The 15,224-nt window shown below is 34.9% G+C and overlaps 1 protein-coding gene across 1 annotated transcript in view; it reads right to left on the reverse strand.

The window, feature by feature from the left end:
• Positions 1-11: 11 nt before the first annotated feature.
• The window catches only part of LOC150095442 (E3 ubiquitin-protein ligase RNF185-like), a 98,225-nt gene continuing 83,012 nt past the window's right edge, over positions 12-15,224 (reverse strand). The window contains exon 6 of the mRNA XM_090410761.1: positions 12-8,991. Coding sequence (XP_090266887.1) covers positions 8,897-8,991 — 95 coding nt within the window. The 3' untranslated portion in view covers positions 12-8,896. The remainder of the gene's footprint in view (positions 8,992-15,224) is intronic.

Consider the following 15,224-nt stretch of genomic DNA (forward strand, 5'->3'; position numbering starts at 1 on the left):
TCAAACATGAATAATTATGTATAGAAGTATTTATTAACATTTGTATTATAATAAATTACAAATACATAAAACATTTAATTATTAAATACATTTTAGCTATATGAATCCCATATACATACAGTAGAAACAGAAATTAGGAAGTTTACATTTTCAATAACATAAAATGTTTTCATGAGATGAATGAAATTGTTTCTGTTCAAAAGAAGCAAATTAGCTGAAATCCAGTTCTATATTTGTTATTTTTAGCTGAAGACAGGACTCCACATCAAGAACACAGTTTTTTTTGTGAAGCACACAAGCGCATAGAAAATCAACTTCGCATGCATAGCCTGTACATCTGTCGCAACTTGTGATGCACACACATAAACACAATTAAACATTTACAGATGTACACACAGGTGGTGAAAGAATGGTTTGAACTATGTGAATTTAAACTTTTAATGCACAGAGTTTGAACCACAGTTGGAAAGCGATTGTGCTGTCAACTAGACATGGCCCTAATAATGGTCAGTCAATATTCATATCCGTATTAGGACACTTTAGATTAGCCTTGCTCATATATTCTTGAATGCTAACAAGGGAAATACCAAGATACATATGTTGTTTAAAACATCCTTCAGATTTTTTTAGTTATCTGCACTTCATAACAATGAGAACAACAACAAAATTAAAACTGCCTTGTATGCCCCACCCCACCAAGAACTTTCTTGTACTCCTGAGAGGACCACAGACCAAACTTTGGAAAATACTGCTTTAGTCTCTTATCTCTTCTTTAACAGAAAAATAACTACACTTATAATTTGTCTTGGTCAATCAGTATTCAAATGCAAGTATAAACATGCATTTTTTTTTTTGACAAATTCTATAATGTTCTGCTTATTTACAAATTTACTACAAATAGAATGAACTACTTGAAATATTCATTTCACTTTCTCTTTCTGTTGGTACAGTTATATATATAAAAAAATAAAATCTTTTTTTTTTTTCCCCTCTGTATTACTGACTTGAAGAGTGCCTTTCCTCAAGGCAACGTATATATGATTTTAAACAGTGTGAAAACAATCTTTGAATCATAATGTACAAATTGTCCTTCCTTATTACTCTCTCAGAGCTGAATGGGAAACATAATTCCACTGATATAAGTAGCACCATGTATCTGCATCAATCAACATTATGCATAAAAAGGACTTACTTAAATAATAAGAAACTACCATTTGCTTTAAAAAAAAAAAAGTGTAGGATAGCAAAACGGCAGTTTCTGTATTTTTAGGGAAGAATTATTATAAAATTCATAAAATTATTTCAGACGCTATTGTCAGACAATAACATTTTCATGTAATACATGCCTACAGACTATTGCAGACATATATGACATGAAATTAGATTGTTACATTAAAAGTTTTTTTTTTTAATATTAATTTCCATCTGCAATATCATGTTTTTGATACTTCAACTTTCTTCTTTTAAACAATTAAACTTACTGTTTCACTAATAAAGCATTTGAAATATTTCGAATGTTTTATTAGTGTTGGGGGGGGGGGGGGAGATATCATATAGCATCCCACCTCAACCTTAATGACACCAGAGCTTCCATTTTAAATCATACCACCTCCCCACCTGGCAAATTTATATACACTGCATTTTCTTCAAATAGAAGTATAAAGAAGAGGTAAAAGAAATTTCTAGTAGAATATCATCTAATCCAGCTGAATTTGCACAATTTAAGTTTTTTTATGGCTTTTCTACCTCAAGTATGAAATATGAGATACAAAAATTTTCTTATACCGTTCTGTCACTTCTTATTTCATTTAAGCCTTTCAACATAATTACTCCCGACATCTAAGATACGCTTATCTTCAGTTTTCATGTCATCTTTATCATCTTTGATTCCCTTTACAGTACTCTTTTCTTCCATTTCTAAGCTTTTTCAGTAGACTCCAGAACATTTTGTCACCTTCCTGATAATTTTTATGTTCTATATTCTTACCAGTCTTCCCATGACTTTGGATTAGCTACTTTCGCACATTACTTGGCTTGCTTACATTTTTCTCTGTATTCTTTTAGAGAATTTCCTTACTTATTTACTGTAACAATTAATGTACTTTTTTCTTTTCCAGGACCTCTTAACTTCTTGTGTCTGGCATGGAGTTCTTATTTTCTATCCTTGAGACAACTTTGCCATGCGCATCCATAGCTTAATCATCAAGGTTTTCTTCAGACTTTGTCTGGGAGACTCCAAGGTTGGTTCTTGTTTTCAATTCAATGTTTGTATAGTTGTGTCTACAGTTTACTTGTAAAAGCTGATCAACTTTATTTCTTTTTAAAACTTTCTTAAATACTCTTCTTTTTCAATGTGATATTCATTCTTATCTTACTTAAAATTATGTGATGGTCCCTTCCAATTTAAAATCCTCTGTATACTCTTGTATCCTGAACCAACATGAAGATATCACTATTAACATAATGTAGTCAAATAGGTTGTTCTTACTTAAGTATAAAGAGCTAATAAGCTTCATTAAACTTACTTAAGCATAAAGAGTTAATAAGCTGTTGAAGCCTCAAAAAAGGCTGAAACCGGTCTGGGTAGTGACCTCCCTCCATAATGTAATAACAGCATACATTTCCTAGGAAATGTGTTTTTACATTATGGAAAATACCTAAGAATAGCGATCTGAACTTTCCCCACCTTTGCAACGAGTCGTCCGGTAATGTACTACGTACTAGGGTCACTTGCATTAGCTCACGCTAAGTGTTCACCGATACTTTATAGTTTACTATATTCGTCAAGAAACTCTCTGATTCCTATCTTTGAGTTTCCTATTCGGTTTTAAAACTATGTGGGATTTAATATCCCCTTAATTTAAGTAAGGTTGTTCTTATTTCCTGTGTTTCCTCTCCATGTGAGTGCATGATATCTATATCTTAATCAGAAATCCAGCAAGTACTTACCATTATTATTATCCTAGCCCTTAACTCCAAATGTTTCCAGAACTTTTCTATAAAAAAAGTTCTGGAACAAAAAATTTTGGCTATGAACAATTAATTTAAAATAATTTTAATAAATTTTAAAATTAATTCTGATGACTTTTGTTAACTGAAATGATCCTTTATTAGTAACTGATATCTCCATCATCATTTAGTATGTGATTGCTCCTTTGCCCTGAACTTTCTCACTTAGTGCATACTTTACCCTCTGGCAATAAATTTCTTACCTGTTTAACATTAAATATCTTGCGTCTTTAATGTGTGAGCTATGCTGGTGCCCAGACCATCTGAAATCCAGTACTGACCAAGTACAGGATGTTCACAATGGATCTCCCTAGTTTCAGAGAATGGTAAAAAAAATCAAAATGCAGAAATATGAGAGGTTTGGGTTGTTCAAATGTTACAGAGACTCTACAGGTTTCATCTGGAATATTTTTATTTTTTTACAAAATCTTGGTTAGTGTTCCATCTCATTTGTACAATTTTGACACCACGGTCCATACATTTAAGTAGTAATAACATGTCGAAACCAGAGAGGTCCAATGTGGAGACCCTATACTTAGAAATATTAGCATTTTTAATGATAGTGCTCTAGGAGATGCTAGGAAATTTTATTTTAAAATTAAATTATTATTTAACTTAAATCCAATGTTTATTTTGCCAAGTAATATTGGTACATTATGCTACAGTGGAAGGAAATCCTTCCTGCTGTAGTATAATGATTAGCTATATCATGGAAAGCAAGAACATTCATCTCAATAAGTTCTATTTCTCATATTTTCTAATATTTTGATGATGAATGTGCTTGTTTTCCATGAGACAGCTAATCATTATACTACAGTGGAAGGGATTTCATATTAATGGTTATTTTCATAGAAGAAATTGTATAATTGTTTGATAAGGAGTTAATTTCACAAAATCAGTAAAAGAAATATATAGCTAAAAAAAAACCTTCTAGAAATTGCTAAATTCAGATGATATTTTGTATTATATCTAATCATCTAATCAGTAAAAGAAATATATAGCTAAAAAAAAAAACTTCTAGAAATTTCTAAATTCAGATGATATTTTGTATTATATCTAATCATTTATGCTAAAATTTATGAATTCTTTGTAAAGTTCTAAATTTATATCTAACAAATTATTAGAAAACCTGCAAATCATTATCCCACCAGAAGTTTGGATCTTAACAAAGTCAGAATAATGTTATATATTCAACTTTTTCTACAATAAAATTACAAAAAAGGGGAACACTTTCCTTTGGCAGATGGTTTGCTACAGTTAATATTATCCTTTAGAACAGCAACGATGCTATTCTAAAGGATTTTTTAGTATACATTACATGTTATAGGGCTTTTTTCAGTAGTCTGTTGCAGTGAGAATAAATTGTAGTTGATTACTGCTATGATCTAGCTGTAGTTTGGGTACATATGCTCAGAATGATGACCCCGATATGAAAGTTTTAAACATAATAAATGCCTGATTGTTATCTCAGTTAACATAATTGTGTAAGCAAATAATGTCTGCACGTGAAATATCTTCAAAACTAAGCTACTTGTATATAAAGAATAATGACTATACATCAATTGCCTTAGCATCCCATAATGCATACAGTACACATCCTTTTGGGTGTGTATAATGCTGTGTGTATAATGCAGCATTATGAGAAGGGTCACTACCCAAACTAGTTTCAACCTTTATTGAGCTTTGAGTGACCTACAAAATCATTGTAAATCTTACGAAAGATTACTACTAAACTCATCACTCCTGACCTGAATCACTCCGAGGATAGAATCAGCAGTGGCTCTCTCAGTGACAGGCAAAAGCCTGCCATCGAGAGAGCTTCCTAGGAAACAAACAAGCTCAAATATGAACATTATTAAATATCATCAGTGGCTGGACCCAGAAGAGATATCAAGACTTGTTCTGACAATACAGTTGATTGGGCAATAGTTTTGCAAATAGGTGTGCTGCTTTTCCTGGTTTAGGGATTAAGATTACATCTACTTCTTACCATCAAGCAGAGTAGTGATATCTTAATATGGCATTAATAATAGCCACAATGTACATTATGGCTTTATTTGGCAGCCATTTGATGATTTTGTTAGAAATCCCATCTGGGCCTGGTGCTCTCCTATTTTTAAGTTTGGTGATGATTTCATATACCTCAACAGATGATGTCAGTTGGATGGGTTTAATTACTCTGTGTTTTAGCATACAATGTACCCAGGTGTGTACTTTACTGATGAAGTCTAGATCCACATGGGTGTAGTTTGGACTTTATTGCCACTCTAGGTTGGCAAAGGCTATGACATTGTCTACGTCATGTAAACCAGACCACATTTACCACATGGATTGATGGGAGAGATTTACAGTGTATAGATCTTAGGTCATTTTCCAAAGTGCCTGACCCTCTGTGCCTGAGGACTGAAGTTTTGTCTCTATTTATTTGAATAGTTTATAAGTGCATATCAAACTTCCTTTGTAAGCCTACTGAGCGCTTGTAAGTGTTCTGGGGACAGCATTCTGTGGTAGCTTGGATCTATTCTTTTCACAGAATCAAGTTTTTAATCTCATCCAGAAGTTGGTCGGAGTTTGTGCGTGGCACATGTGTGGTGGCAACTGTTAATGCAGTTGTAAGGTATCTGCTTTTCTAAGCTTGAAATTGAATCATTGATGTTTTCCTTTGAGTCGATGGCTGGAACTGGACCAACAGATTCATGTAGAGAGCAGTCGTTAGTTTTGTCTAGTTGATGATGGAATCCAATCTGGGATATTTTCATGTCTTCAAACCCAGTTGGAATAAAACTGGGTTTTGTTCAGAGCTGAGGTCATCCATTGCACCTATTTATTACTGGTGCATGATATTTTTTTAGTACTGTTATGTCAAGGATATCAGGTAGTCCTGCTACATTGTAGTATGTGGGTTCTGGAGTGATCAATGTTCTTGGCAACAGGCTGTGTGCTATTCTAGGCTGTGCTCAGCATTGAGGTCTCCTGCTAATAGTACTGCTTTGTTTGAGTCCAGAATTTCAGTCAAGTCCGCTTCCAGTAACTGTTTGATTGAAGAGCTATATATGGAATATATCTTCAGGGACCTGCATTTGCAGTTTAGACCTCCATTCCCATGATTTCTATGTTGGTAGTGACAGAATTTACAATTTCATTGTGTTCTATATACTTAGCTTGACAAATATATGAACTGTGATCCCCCCCCCCCCCCCTCCACACACATACACCAAAAGCTTCTCCACTGGGGATCACCCTTTAAAGTTCATAAAACAATTGTAAATTCTAAGTTAAAAAAAAAAAAAGGAGAGAAATTGAATAAATCTAGCAACTAGCTGACACTTACCTATGGAGAAGCCTCGAACACAAAGTCACTAAAGATAGTAAATAAGTCTCAGTGAGTCACAATTCACATCAGATCACTCAGATACTAAGGTTGAAATAATGCAGAAATCATATATTTCCCATATACAAGTAGTGAAAAGATGTATTACCATATTATTAAAATTCTCTGGATTAGAAATAGAAATACAATTTTTTCCCCCCTTTGGTTGAAATTAAATTAAACTAGTCAAGAAAATAAGTCCAAGTGTAAGCATTCTTCATATATGAAGTAAGTGCTTCAATTTGAAGAAATCACCTCAAACAATAAAACAGACATCAATAATAAAATGTGATATTACGTGAATGATCTCTACCAATAAACATAGCTTAAATGTAGCTGATAGTTTAACTAAACTATGATTTTCCATTTATATACAGCAATTCATTCAATTACCTCAATGAATGAATGCTAAGTTACTGGAGATCGTTACATGATACTGTATACCAGAAGCTATGTGATACATTAATCCATTCAGAGTCAGTTATCTATAGATAGGATAATTCAGAGATCACTGTATTTCCACTACAATATACTGATCATCTAAGTCTATATTTGAGTCAGAGGAAAGGAGTTAGTTCAGTCTCAGGATAGTGTTGGAAAAAAAAAGAAAAAGTAGCTTACTTTTCTTTTAAAATAAAAATAATATTAAGCTTGCAATGAACATTTCTGAACTTTCTTTAATAAGGACAAAAGAAAAAGAAAATTTTCCTCCAGCTGAAGAACTAATTAAAAAAAAAAAGGAGCAGTGATGAAGAGAGCATACAGAGAAGATTAAATTATTATTATTATTATTATTATTTGACACCTCCAGGAAACGCACCTGCTCTACAGCTCTATCTCCACCAACTGACTGCAACTACACCAACCACCACTGGTGTTTTCACAATCACAAACATCCATGCCCATGGCAGGATTCGAACCCACAGCCTTTTGGCTGGAGAGCAGATACGCTAACCACTCGGCCAGCCAGGCTAGCAATTTGGTCAGAGGAAAGGAGTAGTTCAGTCTCAGGATAGTGTTGGGAAAACAAAAAAAAGTAGCTTGCTTTTCTTTAAAAATAAAAATAATATTAAGCTTGCGATGAACATTTCTGAACTTTCTTTAATAAGGACAAAAGCAACTAAGATAAATGGTAAGTGCATTATTTCTGAGAATTATGTATATTCTCTTAAAGGTTTTTACTTTATGCAGATGAAAACTAATGAACAGCAAAATTACAAATTACAAATCCCAAATTACTTTGGGATTTGGACTGGACTTCCCCAGTACTTTATGAATCAGGTGTGTGGACTGCAACTGATTCATAATGCTTAAAGGAGGAATCTGATAAGATGAAATGGTGGGGATTGCTTTTATTAAAGCATGTGAAAGGATGATCTCATTTGTAGATATTCTGTGAAGATTGGTGAGAAATGAATGGAACACAGTGGTAGATTCAATAGACATAAAAATAACATTACTTAAAATTAGTCTCAAGAATTTTAAAATTGGCAATGCTTATCATTTTACAAGTCTTTCATTAAATAACATTATCAGTATATGTTTAGAAATACTAAAACACAAAGTATATTTAATTATATTAAAACTTGACTTATTAAACAAGATATTTTAAAATTTATCAACAGAAACATGTAGAATGAGCAGCTGCTCTGCTTTTTAACACACACGCATGCAAGAGTACAATATATATATTAGAAGAGCTAGATTAGTATTTGTCAAGTTTTTCATTTAAAATAAAAAAGAAACTTTAAATATCTAAACTTTTCTTATACTGAGTATAGAATCAAAAACTACAAACCTGTCATTCAAACTTATTTCTTGTATACCATTTACAGTATAGGGCATTAAAAAACATTTCATATATTAATATTCAACTAATATGACACCAGTAACAATGATATAATGAGACCTGCACAACAACAACAACAAAAAAAAAAGCTTTTAAGTATCAAATCCAGATTAACATAATTGATGATTTTATAAACTATCATCAAACCTAATTCCAATAATTCAACTCTCCTTATGCTACATGGATGCACATTTGTCACTTCACTTCACAAAACTTATTTACAGTTTTTTAAGGTTCTTGGATATACAGTACGCAAGCTTCATGGAGTGCAATATTTGCATGATGAAAGATTTATACATGTGAATACATATCAGTTTGATACAATTTGCTTCATTTTTATATGAAAATGTATATCATTTTTCTTTCAGTCAGTCTGAACCAAAGTATAATATATTACATAAATACTGTAACCATCCCTAAAAAAACCTTTCTGGTTTTTACATATATATATATATCACATTTAACTATACCATAGGTAAGCTCAGATAATAAGACAATTATATACAATCCCTTATATAAAATTTATATCAAAAGCTACATGTTTTAAGATATGTTGTGGTACAAAGATTTATTTTGTCTATGTGCAGAGCCAAAAATGCACTCGTGCTTTTCTTAATGATTTAGCCGTTCATATTGAAAGAACTGACTTGTAAAATGAGATATAGATGTCACACAAAAAATAACCAAAGTATAAAGACAACAGCAATCCAGAGAAATACGTGAGGGAATACCTGATCCTCTATATACTGAGGGCTGCCATGAACTGCAAAAAATAAAAATGCCATGACACTATAAAATTAAATTTCAATAAAAGATTTCCCTGTTACATAAAAATGTAGCAAATGCAATATTACAGAACATTACACAGAAAACTTTACAAAAAGCATATTACAAGTTTTCTCTCTGAGAAAACCTGGAATGTAAGCTTTTAAGGTTTGAAGAGTTCATGACAAAAAAAATTCATTGTAACAAAAATTTAACAGATATGAAAAATTCAATGTGATCTAAATTTATTTAATAATTACTAATATATTCAAGATTAAAGATAAGTTCAAAGTGTGCAGAGAGCAATTCTTATGTGACACTCATCTGCTAAACTGTACACCATTCCAAGTGGAGTAAATTAAAAGCAATAGCTTCAAAGCTCACACTAACTCTTCCTGCAATAACTTAGTATAAATAGTTTGAATCTGACTTAATGGCAGGTGCACATCACTCATGAGGGGGGGGGGGTCATCAAGTAACTCACACCTGATGCAAAGTTCTTGAATCAATTTAGGCTGTGCATTCACCTAGTCTATCTTCTTAGAACAACAGTATTGTTATGAAAATTAACATAATGTTAATTTTCATGTTATGTTAATAACATGAAAATTAACCCTTGGCATGTTATCAACTGCCTTCCATTAAGGATGTGTGTGTGTGTGTCTGATGGCACGATCATGTTTCAAATGCATGTTCAAACTGTTTGCATTAAAAATCCGGTGGAGAATTCCACAGTTGGAACTCTCCACCAAAAAAAAATTTCAAAAATGTAATTATGAAGGTTGGGAGCAAAATGGATATGCAACCTTATTAAGCAAAATATCCGTAAGAAGAAAAAGATGGAAGAAATATCATGAGAATAAGGATGAAAGGAGTTATAAAATATATAAAGTGCTGGCCAGACAAGTTACAAGTATTATGTGGAAAGCATATTAGAGTATAAAAATAAACTGATTATGCAGGCTAAAAGCCAGCATAATCAGTTTATTATAATGTGATATTCGTGTATAAGTGTACCAAAGAATTTTATCATTATATTGCAGATGCAATTGTTCTGATAATGAGTGCTCAATTCGCTAATAAGCAAACATGGTTTATAGTGCTGCCACATGGATGAAGAAATAGAGGTGCATGAGAAGGATGTTCTAAGCCAGGGGTCTTCAACGCATGGCTCACGGAGCTCTTTGCCGTGGCCCGCTGGCCATTTTGAAAAAAATAACTACTTAACATTAAAAAATAATTTCAATGAAGCCCGCGGGCAACTAAGTTATACTGCGGCATTTAGAATTGTAAGATGCTTTCCAGATTCACAAGGAACACTGTGCATTTGATACTTTACATAAAATACTATAAAAATAAATATTAAATAGACATGCTTCTTCAGTCATCTACCAGCGCCAAGCGGTACTTAAGTACTAACATCGCAAGTAGATGGCTGAAGCAGTAGTTTGTTCGAGTGTGCTGTCTAGTGCCTTCCAGATACATCTCGAAGGTTCTCGATACTTCGTTATTTTCATATAAATAGAAGAGGATCTCATTCTCAGTTAGTCATCAACAGTGTGATATTCGTGTATAAGCATACACAGGTTCATCGTGTCAGCCAGTGGCACACTCAGGATTTAATCTTGGGGGGGGGAGCGAGTTGAGTACACGATTCGAGAATACACACTACTCATCGCATACAAGCTATGACTGAGCATCTGCAGTGATTGCCAATACATGATACCCATGATTTCCTCAGATCCGGCTCAGGCAAATGAAGTAACACCTGAGCACTACTTTGTTCACCTTGCGTTCACAGCGGCTAGGATTTCCGAGCGCTATATGGTATTCCCACCATATTTGACCACTAATTCATAAGTAGCATAGAAATAGAAGAGATGACACAACAGAAATTTAAAAAAAAAAAAAAAAGAATTTTAATTAGGAAAAGATTTTGGAAATTTTTGTAGAGGTTATTTCCTTTTTCTTTTGGGGGGAGCCAGAACCCCCTCCCTAGGTGTGGCAATGGTGTCAGCCATAGCCTATTGTGGTTTTATATTGCCAGACTTTTTTTCATTAGTGTGAGACATATTCAGTGGTTAATAACCATTACACGGCCATTTTGGATCATTTTTTGGGTTTACCTTCCAACACTATGAAGTCTACAAGTAAAAAGCATAAATCAAGTGATTCTTGACGGGTTTTTAACGAAAAGTGGACCAATTTGTACTTTTTTGTGCCGATCGACGATAAGCCAGTGTGTTTAATTTGTTGTGAGTCAGTGTCAGTATCAAAAGAATACAATATAAAATGACACTAGGAGACAAAGCATGAATCCAATTTCGATCACCTTCAAGGGCAGCTTCGTGTGGACAAAGTGAACTGTCTCCAAATTGATTTAAAATGCCAGTATGGCACATTTAAAAGGCAGAGGGAAGAGAGCGAAGCGCACATCAAAGTAAGTTATGTAATAGCTGAAAAAATTGCTAAAAAATCAAAAGCCTTCTTGGATGGCAAGTTTGTGAAAGAGTATCTCATCGCTGCTGGGGATATTCTATGCCCAAATAAGAGGGAAGTGTTTAAAAAACTGAGTTTGTCTGGGATAACTGTACTACGACGAGTCGAAGAACTTGCCAATGACATTGAAGGAACTTAAAAAAAAACAGTCGTCCGAATTTACGTCATATTCACTTGCTTTAGATGAGAGCACAGATGTGAAGGATACATCTCACAACTGGTTATCTTTGTCTATAGCATTGATCAACAATTCAATGTGACAGAAGAACTGCTAGCGCTCCTACCTATGAAGGGAATGACGAAAGGCACTGATATTCTTGAAGCCACCAAGAAAACGCTCCAGTGTTTCAACCTCAGCTTAGCCAACCTCAAGGGTGTGGTAACTGATGGTGCCCCTGCTATGGTGGGAAAGAACATAGGGTTTGTTTCACTGCTATGGAAAGAACTGGAACCAGAAGGAAAAAATTTTGTCCACTATCACTGTTTAATCCACCAGGAGAATTTGTGGGCGAAAACTATTGAATTTGAGAATGTCATGAAAGTTACTGTAACTGTTGTCAACATTATTAACATATTTTAGGGCAAGAGGATTGAATCATCGTCAATTCCACCAATTTTTGACACAAGAGTGCGAAGCGGATCACCGCGATGTAGTTTATTATAGTGATGTGCATTGGTTGAGCAGAGGGAAGGTTCTTAACAGCGTCTTTGACTTAAGGTGCGAAATAGAGCACTTCATGCAAACCAAGGGGAATCCGATTGCGGAATTTCACAATCCGAACTGGATGACAGACTTTGCCTTTGTGACCAACATCTCGTTGCATATCAATGACCTAAATACATGGCTACAATCCAAAGATCAACTGGTGCGCACTCTGTTTGATCACATCAAAGATTTTATGGCCAAGCTCAAACTTTGGGTGGCACAACTCACCAAGAAAGACTCAACTCATTTGCAGCGTCTCGGTGAGTCCAACCGTTCATCTCTTGATGAATACGCTACAAAATTAACCGTGTTGTGAAGCGAGTTCGAAGAGAGATTTAGTGATTTTCGTAACCAACAGTCTTCTTCAGATTTATTTTCAATGCCATTCAGTGTCAATGCTGCCAAAATGCCAGTCGCATTACAAATGAGGCTGTTTGAACTCCAAAACAACTCTTCTTTGAGAGAAAAATTATTTGATGTGCCCTTGCTTACATTTTACTAAGACTACATTTCTGAGGACGCATTCTCTAATCTTCGCCAGCATGCTTTGAAGATGTGCGCTTTGTTAGGAAGCACATGCTTATGTGAGCAGTTCTTCACATGTTCGGACTTCACATGCTCCAGAATGAAGCATGTGACGTCCAAGAGAACTCAGATTACGGACCAACATCTTGAGAATTTGCCGGCCTGGTTGGCCGAGTGGTCAGCATATCCACTCTCCACCCAAAAGGCTGTGGGTTCGAATCCTGCCATGGGCATGGATGTTTGTGATTGTCTGTGAAAATACTAGTGATGATGATGGGCTGTAGATGGTGCTGGTATAGATGATGGTAGTTGGTGGATTGAGTAGTGGAGACAGAGTTGTAGAGTGCCCTCCCTCAATGAGTCATTGAACTCCCTGGAGGTGTTAGTAATAATAATAATAATAATAAATCAATACTTTTGCCAGCCTGGCTGGCCGAGTGAATTAACGTATGCACTTTCCAGCCACAAGGCTGCGGGTTCAAATCCCGCCGTGGACATGGATGTTTGTGGAAATACTAGTGGTCAGCAGTAGATGACATTGGTGTAGTGCAGTCAGTTGGTGGATTGTGTGGTGGAGACAGAGTTGTAGAGTAGGTGCCCTCCCTCGATGAGTTTGGACTCCCTGGAGGTGTCAAATAATAATAATACTCTGCGGATAGCGACTTTCAACATTGATGCCAACATCGACAAGCTGGTCAAGGAAAAACATTGGCAAGTTGCCCATTGAATTTGTAAAAAATGAATGTTAAATTCTTCATTAAATTATCTTTTTTCAAGTATTGAGTGTATTTACTTATCATGAACTAGACTCCTACCTACGCTCTTAAAGCTGAGTTTATTTTTATAGGATTTTATGTAAAGTATCAAACGCAGAGCGTTCCTTGTGAATCTGGAAAGCATCTTACAATTCTAAATACCGCAGTATAGCTTAGTGGCCCGAGGAGTTCACTGAAATTTTTAATGCAGCCCACACTATCTGAAATGTTGAAGACCCCTGTCTAAGCTGTTGCAGTAGTGACAAATAGGATATTAGCACATATTCTTAAAGAATGTTTAGCAGAACTAGTTAGGCTCTTGATAAGCTTGTATAATTTGAGTGTCAGCTTAGGAAAGATCCCACAGGCATGATAATCCAATTGTATAAAGGATGTAGAGTAAAAAATCGACTATTTAACTTCTGACCTATCTATACTTACCAAGAAAGATCACAGGTTTACTAAAGTGAGGTCATATCTGAGCTGGATAAAGGGAATGATCATACTATGATACTATTGAATTTTGATAAGGAATTTAACAGGATACCACATGAAGGATGTTGCACAAACTGGAAGATACTGGGGGGGGGGGGAGAATCTGATTGGACCACTGTTGTTCATTCTAAACATCAATACTGGAAAAGACCTCAGGAGATGTTCAACTGTTTTCTGATGATGGTAAGATAGGCAAAACAATCAGAGTTGCTACGGATATATAGCACTTACAGAATGATTTCAATAGGCTGGAATGTGAACAAATAATAATGGCTATCAATTTAATGACATACATAACTGCAAGTATATTGCAGTCGCGTGTGTTGTATTGGGGAAAAAAATAAATTGTTTATTATGTAAAAATATGTGCGCTGATTACAAGATCAGTAAAGTGAAAAGATCCAATACAATAAAGCACTGACTATTAACTTCCCAAATCATCATGATGCAGTGTTTCATCTTTCAACAATGTGGTTTTGTCTTTGGACCAAAAGGATATTGCATGAATTGCTACTGCAATCTATCAGACATATATCACTAAAAACACATTTCACCATGAGATGGAGGTACCATGAACTTGTTAAGCATTTCCTGACAATTTCATCTGACATCACCATCCTGATATATGAATTTGCTGATGAACTACAGATGCCAGCAGTGCTTTGTGGAATGTACATAAGATTTATTAAGATATAGACCAAAGGGAAGAGAAGAGAGAGAGAGAGAGAGAGAGGAAGACCACCACAAGATGAAAAGACCAGTGAAGCTGGAACAGGCAAATGCCTAATCCTCAAAGAGAAGAAGAAGACGATAAGATTTTTTCTGGTAGACATGACATGCAGATTTCTCAATGTCACGTTTGTCTTCTGCCAGATTACATCACTAATACTGTTACTGGTGAACAGCTCCACCCCCTCCCCCCATCTCAGCACCATTTCTGTTGGTAGTTGTATCCCTGTGAATACAACTTCTGATTTTTTTCCATGAACAAACTCACAGGCCAAAAGAAACAATTATATGTTTTTTCTGGTATGCACATAAATCAAGGTATAAATTTTAATGCCTTCAAACTTTTGTCAACTAATGGTTACTAATGCCAGTGGGAAGCTTAGTCAAGTATAAATGAGAGAAGGGAAAGTTCAGGCAAGTTTGGAGGCTCTAAGATGGCAGCCCCACCACCAAACTAGGCTGCAGATGGCCGGTTACCAACCCAGGTAAATCTTTTCTTACTCCAATGTCTTAGGAAAGAAG

The sequence above is a fragment of the Typopeltis vanoorti genome, chromosome 20 (assembly GCF_054136105.1).
Source record: "Typopeltis vanoorti isolate ZY-2024b chromosome 20, IOZ_Tvanoo_1.0, whole genome shotgun sequence".
Classification (NCBI taxonomy): Eukaryota; Metazoa; Arthropoda; class Arachnida; order Uropygi; family Thelyphonidae; genus Typopeltis; species Typopeltis vanoorti.